Source organism: Durotheca rogersii (assembly GCF_024521655.1).
Source record: "Durotheca rogersii strain YMJ 92031201 chromosome Unknown GGS23scaffold_11, whole genome shotgun sequence".
In the NCBI taxonomy this organism is placed as follows: domain Eukaryota; kingdom Fungi; phylum Ascomycota; class Sordariomycetes; order Xylariales; family Xylariaceae; genus Durotheca; species Durotheca rogersii.
The window spans coordinates 911335-936636 of NW_026251242.1; the positions used below are offsets into that span (position 1 = coordinate 911335).

At 55.5% G+C, this 25302-nt stretch overlaps 7 protein-coding genes across 7 annotated transcripts; 5 read left to right on the forward strand and 2 right to left on the reverse strand.

Moving 5' to 3' along the window:
* The first annotated feature begins 292 nt into the window (after positions 1–292).
* GGS23DRAFT_75526 (uncharacterized protein) lies at positions 293–1344 on the forward strand. Its single transcript, XM_051521248.1, has 2 exons — positions 293–580; positions 647–1344. The coding sequence occupies exons 1-2, from the start codon at positions 433–435 to the stop codon at positions 1330–1332; spliced, it is 834 nt and encodes a 277-aa protein (XP_051371627.1). The 5' UTR covers positions 293–432; the 3' UTR covers positions 1333–1344.
* A 1391-nt stretch (positions 1345–2735) lies between these two features.
* Positions 2736–3041, forward strand: GGS23DRAFT_597223 (uncharacterized protein; the record flags this gene model as incomplete). The annotated part of the gene is made up of 2 exons (XM_051518591.1): positions 2736–2900; positions 2961–3041. The coding sequence occupies 2 exons, from the start codon at positions 2736–2738 to the stop codon at positions 3039–3041; spliced, it is 246 nt and encodes an 81-aa protein (XP_051371628.1).
* A 5456-nt stretch (positions 3042–8497) lies between these two features.
* Positions 8498–11337, forward strand: GGS23DRAFT_570166 (N-terminal nucleophile aminohydrolase). Its single transcript, XM_051516493.1, has 4 exons — positions 8498–9233; positions 9306–9401; positions 9528–10272; positions 10343–11337. The coding sequence occupies exons 1-4, from the start codon at positions 9219–9221 to the stop codon at positions 10921–10923; spliced, it is 1437 nt and encodes a 478-aa protein (XP_051371629.1). The 5' UTR covers positions 8498–9218; the 3' UTR covers positions 10924–11337.
* A 2262-nt stretch (positions 11338–13599) lies between these two features.
* On the reverse strand, positions 13600–16949 carry GGS23DRAFT_570176 (dynamin family protein). Its single transcript, XM_051516494.1, has 4 exons — positions 16458–16949; positions 14364–16388; positions 13835–14283; positions 13600–13668 (listed from the first exon to the last, which is right to left on the reverse strand). Exons 1-3 carry the CDS (start codon positions 16756–16758, stop codon positions 13835–13837), a joined length of 2775 nt encoding a protein of 924 aa, XP_051371630.1. The 5' UTR covers positions 16759–16949; the 3' UTR covers positions 13600–13668.
* Positions 16950–17418: 469 nt separating this feature from the next.
* Positions 17419–18422, reverse strand: GGS23DRAFT_75711 (uncharacterized protein). The gene has a single exon (XM_051521249.1). The coding sequence runs from the start codon at positions 18269–18271 to the stop codon at positions 17585–17587; it is 687 nt and encodes a 228-aa protein (XP_051371631.1). The 5' UTR covers positions 18272–18422; the 3' UTR covers positions 17419–17584.
* A 2182-nt stretch (positions 18423–20604) lies between these two features.
* On the forward strand, positions 20605–21786 carry GGS23DRAFT_597226 (uncharacterized protein; the record flags this gene model as incomplete). Its single annotated transcript, XM_051518592.1, has 1 exon — positions 20605–21786. The coding sequence occupies one exon, from the start codon at positions 20605–20607 to the stop codon at positions 21784–21786; it is 1182 nt and encodes a 393-aa protein (XP_051371632.1).
* A 758-nt stretch (positions 21787–22544) lies between these two features.
* GGS23DRAFT_610068 (initiator tRNA phosphoribosyl transferase) lies at positions 22545–24729 on the forward strand. Its single transcript, XM_051520305.1, has one exon. It carries the CDS (start codon positions 23028–23030, stop codon positions 24444–24446), a length of 1419 nt encoding a protein of 472 aa, XP_051371633.1. The 5' UTR covers positions 22545–23027; the 3' UTR covers positions 24447–24729.
* The last annotated feature ends 573 nt before the right edge of the window (positions 24730–25302 follow it).

The following is a 25302-nucleotide window of genomic DNA, read 5'->3' on the forward strand; positions in this document are numbered from 1 at the left end:
GTTATGTAATGTGCCGCTGTCAGCGTCCACTGACGCAAGCGCCTTGGGCAGGCTCACCTAGGTACCTAAGGTACCTAACCTCTAGGCATTTTACAGGTACTCCGGCCTTATGTGGGTGCCTCCAAGCTGTCTGGCCTGGCGTCAATTTCTAGTCTCCCACATCCCTAATCTCCAGCCATCGCTTCTAGGGCCTCTCCCCGCCGGCGCTATCCAGGAACCCAAGCTGGCTAGCTAGCTAGCTGATAAGTCGGGCATATCCACACGCGAGAAGAGTCCTATCTCCAGGACACGCCCCGTCTGTGCCCGTCCGCAGACTTAAGCGGCAGCACCCGCCCGCTCAGTAAAGCCCAGGGGCGTGCGAGCGAGACCAACCCGTCCCGCGCCGTCTTTCACCTCCAGCCCTCACTCTGGAGACGACGCAACCCTAGCACCATGGGCTTCCTCGAGCTCGTTTCCGCCCTCTGCGGCTGGGTATATACGTTGGCATGGTCCCTGTCATTTTACTCGCAGCCTCTGCTCAATATCCGGAGGCGATCAACCTCGGGCACAACCGTCGACTTCCCCTTCATCAATACGCTAGGTACTGTCGGCCAATATCTCGCTTGACGTTAGGCATGTGTGCTGACACTCTATGCTAATCATGAAGGCTTCCTCGCCTACTTCACCTACACCGTGCTATTCTACGCATCCCCCGTCATCCGGCATCAGTATGCTCTGCGGAACTACGACCACACGCCTGCCGTCGCCGCCAACGACATCGTCTTTGCCGCGCATGCCTGCACTCTCTCCGCCGTGCTGACCACGCAGTATTTCCTCCCCTCAATATGGGGCTTCGACCGGGCGCCCGGCACGCACCCCTCTCGGCTCATCCTCGGCGTCGCCGTCGGGTCCGTCGCCGCCGTGCTGATCGTGACGCTGACGGTGCTCGCGCAGCCGGCGGGCGCGGACCCCCGGACAGCGTGGGCGTGGCTCGACGTCGCGTACGCGGTGTCGTACGTCAAGCTGCTGATCACCCTGGTCAAGTACGCGCCGCAGCTCGCGTACAACTTCCGCAACCGCAGCACGCGCGGCTGGAGCATCTGGCAGATCCTCCTCGACGTCGTCGGCGGCTTCCTGAGCATCGTCCAGCTCGTCATCGACTCTTCCCTCCAGGGCGACTGGTCCGGCGTCACGGGCAACCCCGTCAAGTTCGCCCTCGGCAACGTCAGCCTGCTCTACGACGCCGTATTCATGGCCCAGCACTACGTGCTCTACCGCGACGACGACGCGGCGAAGGACGGCGAGCAGGAGGCGCTGCTCGAGGCCGGCACGGAGAGGCCGAGGTTAGATTGAGAGAGAAACCAACTCATTCTTTCCTAGGCTAATCCATCCTCCATGGGCGAGCCGACTAGAAAACCTAGGCAACTTAGACTAACTTGTGAGATCTCCTTCCCACCTGTAATTTCATTTTGAAATCGTAAGCTTACCTGACTATTATTATAGGACCTTTTTCTACCCATCCATTTGGAATACTGCGTCAGATGATCCGAATATCCGAAACCGAGCATGCCAAGTTCCCCCACTTGCTTGTATGTTAATATTTCTTCCCCGGTGCTAAAGAAATATGGAGAACGATCAGAACCACGTCTCCCCTAGGGAGCCTAGACGCCAAGCTCCTGACATTTGGCTTTGTGATTAATTCTCATTATATGACATGTTTATCGATGAGTTTCACAAGTTCAGACAGATCTAGCCAGCACACAAGTTACTAGGTGTTTTTACCAGCCGGCTTCCAATTTACTAGAGCTTTGTTGTTGAGAGGCTTGGTCAAGGGGGCCATCACAGGAATATATTTTATAAGAGACTAGTGGCATAGATTATCCATTACTCTTCCGGAATGAGTCAGTGGATCGTTATTCTTTATTATTAGCAATTAAACGTGATATTGAATAAACTTAGGTGAACTCCATGTTTTATCTGTTTCGGAGATGTTCGCCGAAGAAGCTGGCAAGGGTTTGCGGCTGTATGTAATGGGATAAGAACTTGCTGATTTATACTAACTGCATTTCATCTCTTAATGCCTACGTAGATGCTCAGAGTGATTACTAAATCAGGTATTGCCTCACCTGATATGCCCTTTTTATATACTAGCTATGTCTGCACTCTAATAGTATGTTTGTTCTGATGCAGTGTTTAAAGAAACACAGTGTGTACGATGGTTTCCATTAGTACCTAGCTAATGCTGTTGGTTGTTGTTCTTGATAATACTGTGTAGACCAGTCCGTTTGCTACAAACAACTTAACAACTGAACTGGCTACCTCAGCAACGCTGATTATGCCTATTTTATTGCCTCGCTTGACCGCCGTTCGTCTGCCTACTTAACAACCCTGTTTATTCTTTTCCCACCTGCTTGTGAACTTACCCATTCATTTTTTGTCGCTGGCTTATATCGACACCTTGATATCAAATATGCCATCCACCAGAACATACCATCATTGTCCCTCATTACCTTGACGCAGCGTGTCCAGCATATACGTAAGTAGCCCTCTCCATAACGCAATTACTCATACGCCTTTCCTACAAATGATTACCATGCTAACTCAACTAGCCCTGTCTCTACCTCCTGCCCTGGGTGGCCCCTCCCCCAGTTCTGAGGGCCATTTTAATTACTGTAGGATACGGCATTGCCTTGTCCAGCCTTTAACTTTCATTGTATCAGTCCCTAACCCTATATTAGCTCCTATCCAGGAGCAAGATGCTGGACGAGCTGACCGCCTGGCACGGTAACCCCGACACCCAGTGGAAAGATGGAGGAACCGTAACTGCATCTAACGTCCAATTCTATCAACCGCTTCTCTCCCGCCAGGTCTTCCACGTTAGGCTGGACAGTAAGGAGGATGCGGAGAGGATGAAAGATATGGTCGACCTGCAATGGTCTCTTATCGTCGTTACATCTCTAGCCAGCGCTATCGATCCATAGGAGCTCTTAGACAACGACAGCAACGACAGCTCGGACTACGGCACTATAGAGGTTAACCCATGCGATAATAGCAACGTATAACAGTGGCTTGAGGGGCTTGGGGCTACTACTTCTTCTACCGAGCAGCCTGACCTGGCGCCGTCGAAAGATATCACGCAGAAGAAAGTTGGAAACAGCTCCTGGATACATAATTGTGTCCTATTCATGACCTCCGGCGCTCGCATATCATGCAGCTGGAGGGCCCTTTACAGGCAGAGCAAGCCAGCACTGCGTGTTTATCCAGACCCCTCAAAAAGGATATCTAGGCTAAGCCTGGAAAGCTACCTCCATAAATGGACACCCCATCCGAATGGCTTCAGGTAAGCTTCCTTTATCACTGTCTTCTTGCACATCATGTCTCTTTCTCGTTGCTACTTCCTACTTCTGCCTAACTCCACATTACTAATTTATTAGACAATGTTAGGTCGCTGTCTGCTCCACAGGTATTCCTTAGGCCTTTAGTACCGCACACACACTTGGAGCCTAGCCAGGACAGCTCATTTCCCAAATTCGACGACAGTTAGCCATTCCGAAACAGGAACCTGTTGCCTCTACCACCACACCAAGCTGATGGACAACCACTGGGGTTCAGACAACCAGAACGGGGGTTAACAGGAAGGATGACCGATATTACGAAAGCCTGGAATAGTCAGAAACTCCCCCATGCCGGAGAGTGCAGCGGGCACACAGATGATACCAATGTGCAGAAACGCAGAGAACGTACTGATAGACTGGAACAAGGGATCGATCGTGGATTAGGGAGAAATAAGGTAGTATGAGAAAAGGCTGAGGAGCTAATCTGCATGTACAGCGGCCGAGTAAGCACTAAAGGTAGCGGCTGCTCCCATATCATGCTACCGGAAAAGTGCCTGTTCAGCTCCTTGACGTTCGCCCATCCGCCCAGATTCTCTACTTCCCCCTCCATGGTAACGGGAGGGCGATATAACAGGGCAGCTGAAGAAGCACCAACCGGATTCAGGCGGGAAGGGGGAGGGGGAGGGGAGGGGTTGCTTGACAATGTAGCGTTCCTTGGGCAAACAAGCGCTGCTCAACTAGGATTCTCGTTCTCGAGAATTTCAAGCGAGAGATGGGAGTAAATAATGAGGATGCGAACAAGGGGTTTAAGAGAAGTCCATGAATTCGTATTTGTCGGGACTTCTTGCTAATTTGGATCGGCGAGAAGGTGACCTCGGAAGATTAGGAGGGGGGAAGACAAAGTATATTACTTTCTAGTATTTAGGCCAAGCATTGTATTGACTATCCCCAAAGGCAGAACGAACAGTCCTGCTATTATTCATATCCCTACTGAAACCTCTCCCGCCGTATTATATTAACCTGGCTCCTAGCTGTTCGTAGGCAGCAGTGGACAGATCTGGCCGGATAGGGTCCTGGAATAGAGGTAAAGGAACTGAGATCAGGTAGGTATTACTGTACACGAGCTCACAACGATGTTTAATCTGACGTTGGGGCTTCGCCCGTCCTCCGGATCAACTGGACTCTGGATTTGTTAGTCGCGCGATCTACCATTTGCATTCGACATACCTATTTTTGGCGTATCACACATCATCATCGTGGCGCCTCACACCTAAATAACGTTTTCTCTTCAAGTCCCATTTCGTGTCCTAGTTAACTGATGCTCTCACTTGCCCTTAGTCTGACCGCCTTCGGAATTCAGTCCGCCAGCTTCTTCTCGACACATGTTACCTAGCTAATGAAGTAAGTATGCTAATTGCAAGCTACCCTCGACAAGCAAACCTTGCCCTTGCCTTTTGGCCCCGGATTCATAACTGGGCGGAAAAGGGGAAGGGATCAGCCGTCAGCAATAACACCGCATTTCACCATCTAGTAGCAGCAGGTCTCATAGGATGGATGAGTCGGCGATCAGGGAGCCACTCGACCACCATGCTTTTGACACCAATGCTAGAAATGAAGACGATGGCATCCCGGGGAGAAATGGGACGTGCGAAACGAATGTTACATATCGGATCCAGGGAGCACGTTTTCATTCAGGAGCCTTCCCTCCTTCCCAGGACTTCGAAAGAGGATCCCGATTCGACCGGAACCTAGGGAACGTTCTAGCCCTACACTCCTCCCCCTGCCCAACGCTCGAATTCGGATATCCTACGACCTCAGGATAGGCGCGAGGGCAATTTGACAGGAGGCCCGGGGAGCCCAATCCTTCTCCCATCCAAAGCGTGAACCCTCGGAAGGCTGACAGAGGATGGATATATTATGCACAGTGCGTACTAGGTCGTAGAATGCAGACGCAATAGGGAGAAAGCCGATTCGCGGTTGCTTCGAAGAATCTCTAGGCACCTAGGCCACGAGCCGTAGACACAGGCTACAGGCGCGATACCACGTGGGGACGTCATGGAAGACAGAAGCTTCCGGGATGACCCCAGGCGTGTCGCAGGTGTCACCGAGACCAGACATCGTGACATGGTTCCTTGGCTGGGGTTCGGCAGCAGCTTGCCGGCGACGTCGATGTGTACCTTTGCACGGAGGTCAAACCTCTTGGTCTAGAGTACAGCCATAATTAGCACTAGTATCCGATTTTCTTCTTTCTTTTCTTCCGCCTCTTCCTGTTGAAGCTGACTCCTGCGGAATCGAGCAAGGGACATCCTGTAAGACTGCGAGAGTGTTCTCGCCTCTCGTAAACCCGGCATATATTAGAGTGCCCGTTAAGGAACATCGTATAGATGTGAGATGACTGGCCCGGAGCAGTCGTAGCGGGAGCTCCTAGTTGAGTGTATATGAGTAAGTGGAAAGCTGACATACGGTGCTGCAAGGGAAACCGCCTAGTGTATAACACTCCGGACTTGTTATCCTCATTGATCAGCCCCCTCTCCCCCCCGGCAGGTTTCTTTCTTTTTCCTTTTTTCAATTCCTTCCGTTGCCTCTGGTCCAATTCCAAATTAACATGCACCAACTATCACCATCACCTATTCAGCATATGCGTGTTTACGCATGGGGAGATATTGGGAGACAATTGGCACTATATTCCCGTTTTCGATGTCACGCTTGCAACCGTACCGCCATGTAGCAGCAGGACCAGTCGTTCGTTTTGGCATCTGGCTATGTATAGAGTATAGGAATAACGGTCCAAGTGGGTAGCAAGTGACAAACGTCCAAGAGACATTAGACGAACTGTGTCTAGACATGGGTGTTCCCATGGCCGCGGTACGTAGTATGCCTATGAATGCCGAAATTGCCAACAAGACACCCCTGCGTACTTGGTTAGCGAGGTGTGGTGACATAGCTGCATTGTACGCGAGATGACTCGATGACTTCGTCCCCGTCTAAGATAGTTACCACCATTTCTAAGGCTTGACAGCTCTCCCCTGCCCTCGCCCTCTCTCGTATTGGATAAACGTCAACAGCGGCGCACATGCATTGTTCTACGAGCACTTGCTACCCCCCTCGTTTTCGCCTCCGCCTCATTTCCTTTTTCTTTTCCTTCCCTCATTTTCGGTTTCCTTGCATATCTGCGATCTATCATTGCCTAGTGTGCATGTGTGCGTGAGGCTATGGCAAGCTGGGGGATGCCTGCTAGAATCAACATAGCAGAGGCAAAAACCAGGCCAAGAGTGGACAACCATGGCGGACGATATAAGACCATGTATGTACGTGGGCCTCGACGCCACGATGCTAGGGTGCTACGTACTCTCGATTTCCTGGCTGCGCGATGGCGTCCCGAAACTGTGAACACTGGATTTGTTGATGGATGAGATGCTCCAATGGAGGTGATGGTAGCAGCCGCGAATGAGACGTGATGGACAGCAGCTATGCCATGTGCAATATGTTGCGGATCATAGCAGAACCAGCTACCTGATAGCAACTCAAGAGCCGGACTAGCCGCCTCCCAGCTGCCCAGCGTGAAACGATTACGGGTTCCAATTCATGTCGAGGAAGTGACACCGATGTAACGGCAACAAGACAGAGGAAGGGCCACAGACAGTATCACGTAGCAGCGGCGGAGGCAGTGGCCTGGACCGCTCATCACCATCAAGTCGACGTCTGGTCTGTCGACTGGACTACGGTAGCTAGCGCCTGGGCATGCTGCTACCTCTGAACGTGTGTGACAGTAGCGACAGGTTCGGTGGTTTTGGATCATGCAGCCTGAAGCATCATACGAGAAGAAGAAAGAGGGAAGAGAGAGAGGGAGGGAGGGAAAACCGTCGCCATCGCCATCGCCATCCCCTCCCCCCTTTAGACTGGGCAAGGGCAGCAACTTTGGCCCCAGATCGGCAGCACAGCCAAGCGGTGAACCCACCAGGCGATAGGTAACAACACTGTTCTAATAGGTACAATGAATAACCTTACCTTCAACACCTTGCCTTGTGTTCATAATTAGGTACGCGTTATTGTGCGTGTATACCTACCTAACATATATACCTCCTACATACCCATGTACATACATATGTGTACGTATACCTATATATATACCTACCTACGTGACCTGTGCAGGAGGTGGAGGTACATAGGTACCTGACCGAACCTACAAATGCCTCATCTGTACATACCTTAGGTGCATGTATACATATGTAACTATTGTAACTACCTATATGTATCTGCATCAAGGACAGACTATAGGTACTTAAGGTAAGGAGATAGTATGGGTTGGTTACTTGTCCCTTCTCGCCAACCTGGTCACTCCATGTCATTTTGCACACACAGCACCACCTACTATAGGTACCAGCGAAACGCAACCATTATACGCGGGTATGCCATTATATATGAGTATAGGTAGGTAGGTAGGTGGTATGTAACGATCGCCGATGCCCCTCCGGCATAACGACTCCTCCCCTTGCTCAGCTTGGTACGGAGAAGGCTGGAGTTCAGGTGGGTGGCTCATAGGACCTGGAACCCATGCTGTCTGTATGTACCCCGGGCACCTGCGGCTGCCAACACTAACAATCCCTGCCCACGAAGGGTCCTCGGCCCCCGATTTACCTTGCGTACCTACCTAACTACCTAGGTACCTAGGATACTTACCCATGAGAGGTACACTACCTACTATATTGTATGGGTAGGTACCTGTGGTCTTGCTATGGCCGTTAAGGATGTGGAGAAGGTGCCTAAATGCATGTTACGGCTCCTTACAACGTGTACATGCATGCGTCCATTCGCACCACCGCCCCAGGTACCCTCAGCAGATCTACCCATCTACGCACATCCTTACTTCATTCTGTGAACATAGGCGAACTTCGGGGCGTAGTGCGCAGCCAGGGGCAGATATACGTACATACATGCCTATGTTAGGCGAGGTTGGCATGGTACCTCGAATCGAATCGAGTGGACGGTCGCTATACCTATAGGCTACAGGTACGTACCTACCCAAGGTAAGGTGTATACCTCTCCTACTAGGTTAGGTACATGCTTTTACCTGCTTGAGTGAAGGTACTGGGTGGGCAGCCAGGTAGGTACCTAGGACCTGTAAAGGAAGGAGGGAAGAGGCGGGAAGGCGAGCTAGGCTAGTAAAAGAGGTATATAGAAGGGAAGGTAAAAGCGACAACCAGGCAGTCACAATGAGGCAGGAACTAAGAGGAGACGAGGAACAACAACCTGGCCAAGCCGCAACCTCTGATCGCCATCGCCATCGTCCGTCTTCATCTCTTGACAAGGCAGCTCTCTGTTATTCCCGCCCTTCCCTCCTCTCTCTCTCTCTCTCTCTCTCTCTACCTGTCTGCCTATCTCTCTCTCCTTTTCCCTATTCTATTTCGGTACCACCAAGCCGGGCTTTCTTCTCTCTCGCTTCCCTTCCCAGAATCTCCTCAGCAACCAACCAGGGAACAACGCTGCGCCGTCACTCTCCTGATATATACAATCTCGCCATTCAGTAATTTATGCACGCCACCCAACGAAACAAACAGGACCGACAGAAAGGAGGACGAGGGAAAAACGAAGGAGCCAATCAACCGGAATGATCATTTAACAAAGGCCGCCCCCTATTGCTGTTGTCGCTATTATTTCCTTTTTTTCTCCTCTACATCCTCCCCACCCTACCTGTCCGGACTCCCACCCTAGAATCCGCTCGACCTGTCAACGATCACGAAATTGTTTCAACCCTACCCAGCTGGACCGGGCACCGCTACCATCACCCGCAACCCGATTTCGCCGGTTCTTATATACCAATTACATTACCCTTCACACCACACCCGGACCAACCTACCGCCAAACCGCATTCTCATCGCGAGCCCGCCAGCCAGCGCAAGGAGGATGTGTCGCTTTCTGGTAGGCAATTGCAATTCTTTTTTTCCTACGCCGATCACCAAGTGCGCTCAACTGACAAGAAGCCGATCGCAGGTCTACCGAGGCAGTGACGAGATCCTGCTCTCGAAGCTGATCCTCGACCCGACGCACTCCATCCTCAAACAGTCATTCGATTCGCGATTGCGATTGGTGGGTTTCCTTCCGGTTCCGATAAACAAGAACAGCACACGAGAATAAGACAAACGAGAGAGGGAGAAGATGGGAGAGAGGCAGAGGGTACGTGTGCATGGCTAATTCTCATCGCCCCCATTGCAGGATACTCGTCGTGGCCAGAACAATGCCGACGGCTTTGGCATCGGCTTCTACACGGACCCGAAACTGGGTGCGGCCCCTTGCCTGTTCACCTCGACCATCCCCGCCTGGAACTGCACCAACCTCCACCGCATCGCCTCCAAGACCGCCTCGCGACTGGTCTTCGCCCATGTTCGAGCCACCACCGAGGGATCCCTCAGCGAGGACAACTGCCACCCCTTCTACCACGGAAGCTTGATGTTCATGCACAACGGCGGCCTCGGAGGCTGGAAGCATATCAAGCGGAAGCTCGGAGAGCGATTGCACGACAAGTGGTACCTCGTAGTGCAGGGCGGCACCGATAGCGAATGGGCGTTTGCCCTGTTTCTTGATCGCCTGCAGCGGTTGGGCGTCGACCCCAGCTCCCAGCCCAAGAACGGCTTCGGTCCGGCCATCATCCGCAGGGCTCTCCTGCAGACCATCGAAGTCATCAACGAGCTCACCATGGCCATACCCGAGAGCGTTATCCAGAGCGAGAACGTAGACACGCGAAGCTTGCTGAACTTCGCCGTCACCGACGGGCACAGCATCATCTGCACACGATATGTGAGCAGCAAGACCGACGAGGCGGCCAGCCTCTACTTCTCGTCGGGTACTCAATGGGAGAGCAGGCCGTGCGCCGGCGGCGATCGAGATTACCAGATGGAGCGGCGCGACAAGGGGGCTGACATCGTCCTTATCGCCAGCGAACCCCTGACATTTGAACGAGGTACACCGCGACCACTGCCACCCTCCACGAGCTGCTATATAATGGGTGTGCGATGCTGATAGGGGAGTAGAAAACTGGGTCAATGTGCCTACCAACTCGATCCTCACGATCCATGGCCAGACTGTCATGGTGAACCCCATTATCGACGGGTACTCGGATCGCGACCCGTACCATAAGCGATCCTCGGCGTTTGCCCAAACTAAAGGCCTTACCACGAACGAGAAGTCGATCCCGCGCGTAGCCGGCCCTTTGACTGCCCCGAACATCGATCTAGACAATCACAGACGCATCTTCGGCCCGCTGCTTCCCGCCGGCGTTGGTCGAAGTCGGACGCCAGAAGCTCCGTCGGCGCCGATACGAGCTAAGACGCCGCTCGAGTCCTCTGAGACCGCCTCCGATATACGTGCCCCTCCGAGCGACCTTCCCACGACGCCCCCGGAGGCCCGTTCCGTAAGGGCGGCCAGGGCACCCTCTCAGGGAAACATTAAGAGAAAACGGCGCTCGCTCAACTTCGGCGAGCACCCTCACCCTGCCGAGCAACAAGCAGAGACGGAGATTGCCGTGCCGGATAGCCCCGTGCAGAGCTCCGCAAGAGCACCTGACTACACCACTTCAGAGAAGGCAGCTCGAGTGCTCGGAATGGCTCTATAGGAAAGGGAGATCCATCCATATTAACGAGTTCCGTGGGTTGGCTGTGCCTTAACACCCGCTTTTATTACGGGCTCCGCACCATGACGAGGTTGGGGCTCGGGTACCAAGGATCTAGAACATGAAATTTCTCGGCAAGACGAAGCGAGGGAAGAGAGTATAGACAAAAAACAAAAAAAAAAACAACCTAACGATAGAATGGCTTCACGGCGGCAAGGTGTAGCAAGGCGTTTTTCTTTGCGGTCATGGTCGTAGTTGTTTTCCGACATGAACGAAGCAAAAAGTGGGAGAAGAAGATATAGATGACGAGTCGTCCTTTTGACGCGCGTGTAGCATAACATGAGCATCGCGAGTTGGACCACCCTCAACCTCCCCATACCCCCCCCCCCCCACCATTAATGGACTTTATAGACTTGATGGTTGTATTTCGACTGTGACTCTGCGCTGAACCAATACTGTGGGCGGCGCATTTAGGATGTGATTTTGACGGGCGGGCGAAGGGAGGGGAGGGGGTTAGTCGCGTGGAATCCCGAACTGCGAAGCAACTGAGCTACGATCGGTCATCCCGTCTGCTCGGGTTTCTGGAAGGCAGCGGAGGATCTGGTCGAGCCGCCTTGGTTATCACGGCGCGGTAGAGTACCGTCGGGCCGCACCGAAACTAAGCGCGTAGCCTAGGGGTAGCGGCGTTAGGGTTGAGTCCGAGTGTGGCGGGTATCGCGAGAGATGTCGTGTGCTCGGCCGGTGGGTCATGGACTTGCTCGTCTTGCTACCCTCTCTCCCACCTCACCTTGACCGGGTGGTACGGCGGGCGTGCATGTGCGGTGCCACCCACCACCACCACCACAACCACCACCACCCGTCGTGCTCGCGCTGCCGGCGCCACGTCCGCAGGCGCGTGCATGTAGCATGCGTCTCAGCCTATCAGGCGTGGAGAAGGCGATCGATGGCAGCCCAAAGCGGCGCGAGGTTGTCAGCAAGTCGAGATTGCAGGCGGCCAAGTACGTGCGACGCGATCTGACGCGGCAACGCGCGCCGAGCTTACCCTGCTGGCCTGACCGGTCGCCTTTTTCTCGGGTCGAGAACCTGTCCGCCTCCGGGTCTCCTGTGTGAAGTGTACCCCTGCGCCGGCCCGATAGGGGGGGGGGGCGGGGGGATTGGGGAAATCCGTTTCTGTAATCTGCGCGTGCGTAACACGGTTGTCTGTTGTAGCAGCATGCGAGAAGCGAGAGATTAATACCGCCCACCACACCTTCACCACGCCAATGCTACCTGTCCCTCCGCGGGCGTGTGCGCGAGTGTGGTATTTAATTAAACTTGCGGCGTGTTCCTCACGGCAAGGCTCTGACGATACTAATATTGGTATTGCCTACTTTCCCAGCGGGATCCCTGTCGGCTCTCCGTCGCAACGCAGCAGCCAGCCAGACGCAATGACAGGCTAATCTCTTTTTTTTTTTTGATATTGAAAAATAAATACGAAATCATACCACAGACTGGTACCAAGTTGATGTGTTGCGGGCGCGCGCTCGGATCCATACACCCGCTCGATACGCGTGCTCCGTCGCCTGGGGGGGCCCTTTCACCCTCCTCTGCCTACCTAATAAGAACCTGCCTACACGTAATATATCCAAGCGTCTCGAAACACGACCCCCTTCCCCTACGTAGACGTGTAATTCGGCGGATGTTCTCTCTCTCCTCCCCGGGCGCGATCCCGTCCCTACAACCATCTATACGTACCCTCCCCCCTCCACCCGGTCCGCGGGCGCTAAAACTGGAAACGAGGCGCGCCGGGCGGGACCTGGGACGCGCGGCCCGGCGTATAGTAGTGCTGGGGCCGTGGCCAGAGGTCCCGCGCGAGCGAGCGAGCGAGCCCCGTCCCCTCGACGGCACGCCCAGCGCTCGCCGCCCCAGCGCGCGCGCGCGCACTGCCCGAGCCGACATGCATGCCTACCTACCTACCTACCTACCGAACCCTACCTCGTCTCAGGTCCCACCCCCGCGGACGTACCGAGGGGGGACGTCTGGGGATTGCTGTCCTTCCGTCCCGGCCGGGGTCGAGGTAACGATGATTAGGGCAGGGTTGTCAGGTAGGTAGGTGCCTAGCTAGGTAAGTAGCTATCGGGGCCAGCGAACGGGGCTCGAACGCGCGCTCGGGCGCGGGAAAGCTGTAGCCGTAGCCGTATATCACGCACTGCATGCCGGGTATGTGGTTGGGTTCCTCCCCCTTCCCCCGCTGAAGGGGGAAAAAAAAAAGACAACCCCTGACATTCTTTCGCGAGAAACAAAAAAAAGGGGGGGGGATGGGGGTGGGACGGGGGAAGGGTCAAGAGGTAGGTTCGCCGCAGGAGAACAACAACAAAAAATAAATCCATATACCCGTGTCGATGGGCGTCGGTAGCTCTATACTATCGTCAGAGCCTGATATCGGTTGGCCCAGTGTCGCAGCCGTGGGAGGTGAATGCTATACCTTTATCTAGAGATATATATACACGCACGAGCAGCGGGGGACGAGCCGACGGGGGCGGCCGACCGCCGCTGAGAAGCGCGGCCCTGCGAAACGGGCGCGAGGCACACAAAAACCAACAGTGCCGTTTTCTTTTTTAAGAGAAATAACTCCTTCTCTCCCCTTTGCCCATCCCATCCCATTCCTTCCCTCTCCCTGTGCCTCTTCCCGCCCCCCCTTCTTCCCGAAACCTCCGGTTGTCGTAACGATTCGTGTCCAGGGTCACCTACAGAGGCAGATGAATAAACCTGAAGAAAAAAAAAGACAAACATAAAAAAAAAGTCAAAATATGTGTCATGATGATGATGATGATGATGATGATCGTGAGCCAGTGAAGAACAGGGAGTAAGAGGGGGAGAGAGAGGAGGGGGAGAGAGGCGGAGGGAGGGAAAAATAGCAACAAGGGGAGCCTACTCAGAAGAGCCCCCACCGACCGCGTTCCTTCTCGCTGCTCTTCTTCTTCATCTTCCCGCCGCCCTTGGTCCGCTCGCGCTCGAGGCCGTCGAGCTGGCGGAGGCTCTCCATCTTCTCGAGCACGAGCTCGAGCAGCTCCTTGCGGTTGATCACCTCGAGGTGCCGCTTGATCTTGGGGTCCTCCTTGGCGAACTTCTCCACCTGGTCGTCCGACAGGTGCCGCCCCAGCCGCATGTCCAGCTCCCGCGGGAAGTTGTAGTAGAACTCCGACAGCAGCTCCACGTTCAGGAACAGCACCGCCGTCGACGCCAGCTTCGACGCCACCGCGTCCAGGAACACCTCCGGGCAGTAGTACTTGTTCCTCATGTTCGCGCACTGCTTCGACTTCACCGCCAGTATTCGCATCTTGATGATGTCCGCCCGGTCCCGCAGGAACACCGCCTCGCGGCCTAGGACGAGGAGGGGAGTACGGTCAGCGGAGGGGCCGGGAGAGAACAACGGCAGGAGAGAAGAAAGGGACGGTACAAACCTCGAGAGAGCAGCTCGGCGCTGAACCCTCCGGCGCCGTGGCGATCTCCTTCGACCACTACGTCGCCCTTCCTCGCCTTATCCACGAAGGTCATGACCTCCTTCAGTTTCCTCCGCCCGCCCACCGTTACTTCCAGGTCCTTCATGGCGCCCTCGCAGGCTTCCAGCTCCTTCTTCAGGACGCCCTGGGCGTGCTCGCGGCCGGCCGTCCACTCGCGCTCCTCCATGTCGATGTCGAACTTGAACGGCTTGATGCAGTTCTCCACCTGGTCGCTGGTGCTGTAGAACCTGTCGTTCAGGATGCTCGAGGCTGCCTCGGTAATCGCCTGGCGCGCAAACGGGTGGTTCACGAAGGTCGACTGGCCGATCAGAGCGTCGACGTGGGACTGGATCGAATTCGCTACCACGTTGGTGGCAAGTCTACCGACGCCTAGTTTCGTAAGGGCAGAGGTCGAGGCGTCAAGCTGCCGCCGCCAGTAGAGGGAGTCCGGGTCGGCTTTCGGCAGGTCGGCGAGGCTGTTAGGCTCGGCGATGGGGACGCTGAGGTCGTAGACAGGTTTGTTCCAGTATCTAGCTGCCAAGAGGTCGAGCATCCGTTGGTCGAGCTCATTCTTCAAGAGTTCGTGCATTTCCGGTCTGCCGAATTCTTCGGAAAACCGCTTAAACGAATGCTTGAAGGCGTCCAGACTCTCGGCCAGGTACGATTCGGCAGACAGCGGTCGGTCATTGTACTGAACCTTGAACTCGTATGTGGCCTCTTCAAGCTCCTGCCGTATAGCGTCGCTTGTGGATTGTAGGCTGGCCGACATGGTCTGTTCTAGGACGTGCATGAGTTTCTTGCGGAGTGTCGATGTCCCCACTTGGATATCCGAGTCGGCGCCGAATTCCAGAGGATGAGCTGAGAAGAATGTGTTTTCGTTTCGTGTGATGGCAGACGTGAGGTTTGCATTGCCCTTTTTAAACAAGCCCGTCGCCGTCGGCACGCGAGGAATGACGCCTACGTAGCCTAACCGCAGCGGGTATTGCTTATCGCTCAATATCGATGCACCTCGTACGGGATCGACGAGATCCATCTTGGTCACGACGCCTATCGTCCTTTCACCCCTCGGGTCAACCCTCCTACTGGCTCGCAGAGCGGTCGAATTAGCTAGGTCGACATCCGCGGCAGAGATCGCTAAGATGACGTTCGGGGCCTGTATGTATTTATCACAGAGCTCTGAGATTCTCTGCTTGAGTTCCATCGGCTGGTTCTGTCCCACGACTTGGATGTAGCCGGGGAGGTCGATGAGCGACAGATCCGGGACGTTTGGCGACGATATGGAGAGTCGGATCGGGTCGTCCGACACGCACTGGCTGGCCGGAACGGCTTGGTTGAGCTCGGTCAAAGTCCGCTGGATTGACGAGAAGTCCGAGATCTTCCCCAAGCCTAGGTCTGTAAATTCGCCATATTCGGCATCCGAATCGGGGGTATTAACCAAGGTCAGCTCGATGGGCCGCCGGGTGACCATATTGGATCCTTTGGGTAAGAACTCATGCCCCACGAGGGCCTCGAGCACGGAGCTCTTCCCCGATGACTGGGAACCGATTACGACGATGGACGGTAGGGTGAGCGTACTCGACTGCCCAACTCTGGCAAGGATGTTTCGGATTTCGATCATCTTCTTCGTCAGCACCATCATTTGATCATCTTTGGCCATCTCGTCCGCACTTCGCGGGTCCTCCTCGGAAGATTGGTCGTAGCCATACGCCGCCGCCGCCGCGCCAGCTGCGACCGCGGCACCCGTTCTGCTCTGCTTGGGGGGTTCTTCTCCCCCCGGCCCTTCGTCTCCTTTTCCGCTGCCGATCTCCTCCTGCACCTTCAGCATCTTCTGCATCCACTCCGGCAGCTCCATCTGCTCCTTTGTATTTTGCCAGCCTCGCGCTGTCTGGTCGGCAATACCCCTCACGCCACCAACTAGGACTGTTGCCCCGTTCGTAAAGGCATCTTTCGTGCTGTGGATTACATCCCAGGCGTAGTTTCCGGCCTCTGCAAGACTGGGGTTAGCAAAAGTCCCACGACGTCAAGCCGCAAGAAGTGGTTTCTCTATCGACGTACGCGTAGCCTGGTATTGTATCCAGGCCAGTCCACCTATCATCACCCCGCCTGCCATGGCCGGGATCCTGACAAACTTGACGACTATCCGGGGCAGGAATCGGGCGAAGGAGGCGTTCCGCACAATGACGGCATTATGGAACGAGTTGACGGGGAAGCGCATGTGTCTCCGGGTTGCACGGACGGCAGCTTCGGCTCGTAGAAGCCCGCTAGAAGGGTGGTGATGATACTGACGTACAGCTCGAACGGTGGCCGAGCGCATGCCCTGGAGCCGCCCGGCCGCCGCTATCAGCCGCCCGCTCATGCCGGCAAAGCGAGGCGGAGGAGATGGGAAGTCGAAGAGGGGAGGACCATCAAAAGTTGACGGCTCGTAGTTCTCGGTGCGGCGAGGGCAGACAGAAGGCGGCGAGGGAGTCGGTCGAGGGATGATGAGAATATCGTGGGCGGCGAGGCGGTGGGCTGGTGGCGTGAAGCTCGGAATGTGTTGCAATGAGGTACCTTACCTTATGATAAATGCGATAGGGAAAAGATTAGGTACTTGGGCAGTTGTGGATCTCGGATACCCATTATACGCATATTACGCATATCACGATATTGCGCATACTAGTAAAGCCTGCATCCTATAACTCGATACCGAACCCCCTAAAATCATAGGTATGTGGCTGTGTCAGATGATTGCCTCGGTACCCAAGCCACGCCATGCCGGACAGGATTGCCCCTTAATTGTGAAGAGAACACAATTACCCAGATGACAGACAACCACCTCCTCTGGTGAAGGGGGCAAGGAGTGGTTCACCATCCATTATAGCGAAGGACTCTACCATTAACCATCTACCTATCGGCCAGAGCGGTAGCTCTCTGATGCCGGCAATACCTAGTGAATCAAGAGAAGAGAAGAGGCCGAAACCCGCGTCAGCAGACCGAGGTTCATTCTATTGCACTATTAATAACGAGCGACTCTCCGACCCTCTGATCCAACCATGAACCCTCTACACTTCGAAGGTCCCTAAGAGGTCCATGCAGTAAACAAACTCGACCGTTTCCCAAACCCTTTCTGTCTGTTCCCTTTCGACATACTATCAATCAGACGCACCGAAAGTAAAGCTGTCCCAATCTCCATAACCAGAAGGCTACAAGATAACACAGCTAGATCCCCCCCCCCCTCCCCCTCCGCGTCTGCTCTCGAGTTGGCTAATCCTCTCCGTCAAAGACCTAATTTTATTCTCATTCATCATTTTCTCGTCCTTGTGAACCTTCTCCATGGCCTTCAACATCTCCTTGTAGTGCTGTTCGAGAGCAGCCAGAGCGACCTTGTTCTCCTCGGCTGCAGTCCGCAACATCAGGATCTTCATCTCTTCAAGTTGTTTTTGATGCTCCTCCCTCATCCGCAAGATCTCGGACATTACCTCCTTGCCTGCGGCGGTGTCCTTGATTGCCAATTTCTGTCTGCCCATCTCCTCCTGCAGCTGGGCGTAAAAGGGCGTATTATTGCTCAAAAGCTTGGACGCGATGTCTTTAGCTGAGCGGGGGGATCCATCGTACCGAGAATATGTAGCCTGATATGCTAGTAAAACGTCCCAGAACTTGCTCTTTAGTTCCTGTTCACGCCTTTCGCCCTCCTCTATGGTGACCTTCCCCCACATAGTAGTCGCCAGTATTACGTTCTTGAGGTTGCCCTCTCCAGTCAGTTTTCGGAACATGTCCAGGTTTTTGGTAGCATGATGGGTGAAGCGATTATCCGAAATGGGATGGAGGTATATTATGCCTGACAGACGCATATCCAGAGAGTAGGCATCGTTCAGGTGCTCGGCGATCATCTGGAGGACTTCAGCATCGGAGAGGTACGTGTCTGAGAAACCGGGGGTGTCGATAAAGCGGACAGTTTGGCCGTTTATTTTAGTCTTGACGATTTCTATCTTCTGAGTACCTTTTAAATCACATAATTAGATGAGAGTGGGGGTATTTCCGGGTTAGCTAGCGGGCGTACATGAAGTAAGATCGTGGCCTATCTTCAGATTTGTCCGGCCGGTCACCTTGGAGATAAATGTCGTCTTTCCTGACCCGGTCATCCTATAAACAGTAAGTGCCTCATTTCGACTGGTACATATTTGTGGATTTGCTAAATATACTCGTACCCCATCACAGCAATCAAGACATCCTTTTTCCCCCACCCCCATGGATATTTAATAATACGGTCGAGAAGTGGAGCGGATGCTCTAGCGCGGGAAGTATCCGAAGAGAGGGGAATGGGGTATTCATCGCCAGTGTCATCAGTATCGTCAGTGTTGTCAGTATCGCCAGTGTTGTCAGTATCGTCAATATCATTGGTATTCCCTTCTGGCTGGTCTTGTTGAGGACTGGTTGGTGCAGGCATCTGGGGAGGGGCCGAGGAGTTGTCAGGGGCCATTTCTGACCAACCCAGGCCAGATTCGTCATCGATCCTTGTCATCTTGATGGAAACAGCGTTTCTGCGAGTGTCGGCTAAGAAATCTAGATGACTACCTCTACAGCTTTGGGGTTTATATTGAAGCCTAGGGGAGATTAGGGGTAGGGGATATGTATGCTGGACTGAGGCCAACTCTTGAGGAAAAGAAGAGGAGCTGCGAGAACAACAAGGCGATGGCGAACCACATTGGCTAGCCGCTTGTCGTGGCATTAGGGAGAAACACGCCCAACGGGCCATCTTAACCAACCGATGCAAACGGACCATCATAACCAACCGATACAAACAGGCCACGTAAAGCGGCAGCGTGGAGCCGCAATATTTGCCAAGGTGTAGATGCGACATATCATAACATCTTCAGAGCGCTGCCCATCGAATTTATTGACCCCCTAATGCCTATCATACCTCCCAAGACCTATATTGGAATGCATCCACGGGGCATTTCAGACCACCATCCTGTCACGAAAGTGTAGCTGTGTGACGTCCCCTATTCGGTATCCTTATTAGCACAGGTAGATGACCTGCGGGTTCTAGACTGGAAAATAATACCATGTAGGTGTGTCGCATTGTTCAAGCAATCCCAAATACGCCTACTCTGTGGGAGAGCACTACTTCACGTATCATCTTGTTTCCAGGAAATGTGGTTTCAACTAGTGGCTGTAAGCCTGGATTAAGTATCGAAATAGCATTAATTAACGCCCGTGGGAACTGCCCGCTGAGGGAGGCTATCCCGTAACCTCTCGTGGGGTGCTAATGGCTCCCTATCTAGCATCTCTGTTCTTCGTTCTGTGCGTGGTACGGTTCATTCTGTATCGTCCCTCTTCCTTATGAGGGCAGTTCTTAGCTCGTTCCTCTATTCTTCTCTCGCAGAGGGCTTTCCCCTGATATCAGAAGCCCATTTACAGGGCACGTTGTTTCCCAGGCCCTGAACCGGTGCCTTGTCTATAGAGCGCTTACGCGCAGCAAGGGAAATAAATGGGTAGAAACAAGCATCGAAAGCTAGCATGGGCTCTTCTCTGCCCGGTTCCGGTGCCCTGGTGCCTTCTCCGTGCTCCTCACCTCTTGTAAATCCCCCCGCAGAACCCGGTCGTTTCTGCCAGGTCCTGAAGCCCCTCTGACCTCGCCATAATCTTCTTTAGGTACAACGTTGCCGCCCTTCTACCACTGAACGGCCTTGGCCAGTAACGGAAGCGGGCTTTTGCTTTATGGCAGAGCACGATATGCTCTGGCGACTTTGGTTGGGCAGGTAACAAGATATGCGCGTTAATATTACTCCAGCGTTGTTTATCGTATTCAAGTACCTACCTAGGTACCTTAGGTACCTACGAGGCCAGCTGCTGAGTACCTGGTACCTCGACAGAAAACAAAACGCAGTACAGCGTTTATGTTCTGCGGTAAAGGAAGTGGGAGCTGCGTTGCAAGCTTGGCTTTCATCGCGTGGAAGATAAAGGAATAGACAGCAAGTGTGTTCTTGGCTCGGTCGCCTGCTCTTTATCGCGTGAACGCTATTCTAACCCAATATTAGAGGCCTCAAAGCGTTCCGCTTCAATAAATGGAGACGACCTTCTGGAAGCAACCCAACAAAAGCTTGCTAGTAGACGGGAAACCGACGTGACCGACGATAGGAGAACGGTCCCAAAAAAGAACAAGCAAGAAAGAAATTTCGGGAATCACCCGTCGCTAACTAGTCACTTGCCGCACGCAGCGATGGAGTCCCTGCGATTCCAGCTCAGCGATACGCAGGGGGCGCTCACGGAGAAGACCCGCCAGTGGCGGCAGCTGCGGGTAGACCACAAGGCAGCGCAGGAGGCCTGGGCGCAGGAGAAAGGAGAGCTGGAGGCGAGGATAGCACAACTGGAGACGGACAACAACCGACTACGGGGGGCGAATGGGGGCGTTGATGGCGGAGAGAAGCTGCAGGGGCCGCCGGGAGGGGACGGTGGGACGGTCACAATCACCCGCGCGCGGATGCGAGACGCCGAGGCGAAATACCAGAAGCTCACGGACGATCTAGCGGAGAAGACCAGGCTGAGCGAGGCGCTGCACCAGCAGCTTCTACGCGCGGGGAGCGGCGGCGGCGGCGATGGCGATCCCGGGGCGGCGCTGCGGCGGACCCTCGTCCCCGCGCTCACCGACGACCAAGCGGTCGCGCGCTGGAAGGCGGTTCGGGACGGCGTGCGCGCGCTCGCGCGCAGACTTTCCGGCGGGGGCGGCGGCAGCGGGTCGCCAGGGGAGCGGCTTAAGCAGCAGCAACAACTCCAGACGCACGACCGCGTGCGCCTCGAGCTCGAGCAGCTGTCGGCGCACTGGCGCGACTACCACGCGACGGCGCGCACGAGGCCGTACCTGCTGCGCGCGCTGGTCTGGCGCTACCTGCACACGTGCCTGTTCGCGCGGCCGTGGCGGGTGTGGGGGCGGGAGCTCGGCGGCGCGGCGGCGCAGGTGGAGCGCGCGCTCGGGACGGCGGGGGCGGAGGGCGAGGAGCGCCGCGACTGGCGCGCGCGCACCGCGGCGCTGCTGCGGCGCGCCTGCGAGCCCGACGCCCAGGTGCTCGGGGACACGGCGCGCGGCATCGTCGAGGCGGCGGAGCAGGTCGCCGGCGCGGCGGACCGCCAGCGCCCCGAGCTCGAGCGCGCGGTCGCGGACATCGTGGCGGCGGCGGCGGCGCTCGCGGCCGACCTCCACCGCTCGCGCTGCTTGGTGCTCATGTCGGACCGGCCGGGCAGCCGGCTCACGCGCGGGTTCCCCGTGCGCGAGAAGACGATGGAGGTGCGCAGCAGGTTCGGCTCGGGAACGGCGGTGGACCTGATGGTGTCGCCGTGCCTGCTCAGGGAGGACTGCGACAACGACGACTACGCCGTGCTCGTGAAGGCGGAGGTCATCTGCTAAGCGATAAAGGGTAGGTGTATACGGAACGGAACATGTGCAGGCTTACACGAGGCCGGGTGACAGCGGCATGACACCTAAGGGAAACGAGGTGTACGAATATTAGGTAGGTATTTAATACCTAGCAGGGATATGCTAGCGAGGCGGCTCGTCACCACCACCAGCGCGTTGTGGAGACATGGCACTCCCATAGCCGTATATGATGTAGAGGATAACGAACCTGGAGACCCAGCTATGTGGCCTGGGCTGTGACGGGGGTTGGGGTCGAGAACTACACGTACGTCTCGAGCAGTGGATAGGTGCGTAACTTCATGCTGAACCGCAGAGAAAAGGAAAGAAAAAAAAACAAGCCCAGCGTAGGTATTAATTTAAGAGGAATACACGACGGACTCGGATCATAACCGAGATAATGCAACATGACCTATCTCCTGTTCCTGGCTCGTGTTTTTGTAATGGGTGATTGTGATGATGTCCACTACCGACCGACCACTTTCCACATTAGGTAATTATGGACCACGGGCGTGTCGGCATGAATCCGCCCTCCGTCTTACCGACCGCGGTGCTGGAACAGCTACCTAATCTATTCTTGGGTGTGCAGGGTACATGTATATCCAGGTTAGGAGGTACCTACCAGATATTACCTGTACCTGCAAGTGCCCGATATAAGGTTCCTACGTACCTAGGTAGGTACCTACACTCGTACCGATATAAGTACATGGGCGCAGCCAGAAAAGGCCGCGCGTAGCTAAACTTAGATTCAACTGGTACCTCTTACCTACCTGTGCTTACCCATCGGCAAAGCACCCGGCCGATGTACCTACCTACCTACCCAAGTACCTACGTCCCTATTCGCAACAGTACCTAACCGTAGAGGAATACCAGAGGTAGTGGACGTTAGGTACCTAACTTCCCCACCCGCCTATGCGCTAGGTACCTAAGGTATACATGGGGGGGTTCTGATCGCGCCACACGGGGACTCGGACGGGCGTCGACCGAGTCGATCGAGTCCTCCGGCTCCGACTCAGAAATATCTCGAAAGCATACCTACAATTTTCCAAGCGGGCCGCGTGGCACGCAACCGTCGCAACAGTCACATGTTACCATAATATTGAATCTTATAATATTGAATGCATACACATATCATGAAATATATATACTAATAACAGACATATACATACCTATATATATACACCTATATACATATCCATCAGCATTGCTACGATACGCCGAGACCCGAGAATCCCATGGCTACGACCTCGGAGCTCATCTTCCCGCCGCAGGCGAACCACAACTTCTCGCGCGTCCTCGGCGACCTCAAGCGGTCCAACCTCTCCGTCGCGAACCGCCTGCGCTCGATCCGGGAGGACGCCGACTTCGTGGCCGAGGCGGCGGCCGCCTTCGCGCGCCCGCTCGTCGCCAACGAGCGCTGCGGCAGCTGGTACGTCGCGCCGGCCGCCAGGGCCGCGTCCGCCTACTTCAAGAGCACCGACGGCCACGCCGGCCAGTGGCGCTTCAGCACCCGCCGCCTCAACCTCCACCTCCTCGACCTCATCGGCCGCTGCGACGGCTGCCTCGTCGTCGACTCCACCCGCCGCGGCAAGCGCATGCCCGACGCCCTCAGCAAGACCGTGCCCGTCTGGTGCTGCGTCCTCAACCGCGCCCTGTTCCCGGACGCGGGCGACGCCGCCGCCGCCCACGCCCTCTACACGCCGCCGTCCGCCGTCGCCCCGTCCGAGCACGCCCAGATCGAGGCCCGGCTGCCCGAGCACGTCGCCGCGTTCCGCGCCCTCGGCCTCGACGCCGCGGCCTTGCGCCGGCGCCTGCGCAAGCCCCTGCGCCCCCTGTGGGTCACGCCCGAGTCGCCGCTCGCGCCGGCCGGCGAGGTGTTCGACGCCTTCCACCCCGTCGTGTGCTGCACCAGCTCGCGCCGCGTCCCCGGCGCCGAGATGAGCGAGCGCGGCTACATCCAGGGCGCCGCCGACGACACCGAGAACTGGGCCCTCGGCCTCACCCCGCCCGTCTTCTGGCGCCACCAGCAGCTCCTCCTCGCGACGCCCGACCCGGAACTGCCCGGTCTCGTGCGCGCGCTGGTCGCCGCCCACGCTGCCGACGCGAGCGTGCCGTCCCCTAAGCAGGTCTCACGGCGCCTGTTCGTCGCCTGCTTGCCGCTTGCTGGCCCGTCGCCGCCGCCGTCGACCTGCGTCGTCGCCCTGCGCCCCGAGGCCACCGACCCCAGCTCGTGGGTTAAGAGCCCGCGGCTGATAGAGGTGGGCGTGGGCAAGCCTAACAAGATCGCTAGCCGTAATCTGCGCGTGGCCCTGCCCAGCATCGGCGACTTCGTGCGGCGCTTCCTCGAGCCCGCGTCACCGACGGCAGAAGGTCCTGATGCTGGGGAGGACCTAGGCGCGGGCGCGGGCGCGGGCGCGCTAGAACCCCGGGTCCTGGTCGCCTGCGAGACCGGAAAAGACCTGTCGGTCGGCGTCGCGCTCGCGCTCCTGTGCCAGAACTTCGACGGCGAAGGCAACTACTGCCCCCGCCCGCCCTCGACCGGCTACACTAAGAGTGACATCAGGGTCCAGCTCAGCCGTATCATGACGACTTTCCCGGATGCGAATCCGAGCAGGACGACGCTGCAGAGCGTCAATAGCTTCCTCATGGGCTAGATCACTATATTATTTGCTATGTCTTGCGAATCGCCGGCGGCTTGCGTGCTGCACCTTACCGCAGTCCACACTCCGTATGTATCGCGACATGCACGAGTTGCATATTGGCGTGCGCAATGAGAGCGCGTTTCGCCGACGTAGGCACCAATTTTCTGCCTGCCTACTACCTAATAACAGATGGCGAGTCTGCAAAGCAATTCGCATGATATGTTACTACGCAGCTTTCGGGTCCGAATTTCAATCTCTAATCAGGAAATGTTAGGTACTGTATTGAAGTGGTTTCATGAGCATTTATTTAAGGGGGTTGGGTAACATCGCTTGGCACTGCTGTCGCCGATGGCCAAGTTAGGTAGCTGTACGGACGCCTCGAAAAACAGTTGTAACTATGAGACAGGATAGCCATGCGCAATGGGAGGGTTCCGACTTACTTATTGCTTACTTCTCAAGCAGCCATACGCGTCGTGTTGCCAACAAATGTTGGAAGTGGCTTGCCCTACTATCGCCGGCTCGAGGCAAGCCGGTGGGTGAATCGCCCGGTCCGTCGGAATTGGCATGGCATCGATCTTCACTTCCTGCCAGCGCGGCATCGTGAGCAATATAAATGCAATACACCTAGTGATCCTCTCGGCTCGTGAAATAGAAACGAAACAAGAGAGAGCGAACGAGAAGAGCGAGAGAGGAACAGGGGAGGAGGAAGAGGAAAACAAAAGACCTGGGTCCCAGGCGAGGAGCCATCCGACAAACCAATCACAAGACATTCCCATATTTCTATATTGAGAGTCTCCCCCCTGGAGATCTGTGGCTTCGATCCTCCTTCGGCTAGCGCCACTCGCGACGTCTTACTTGACCATTTCGG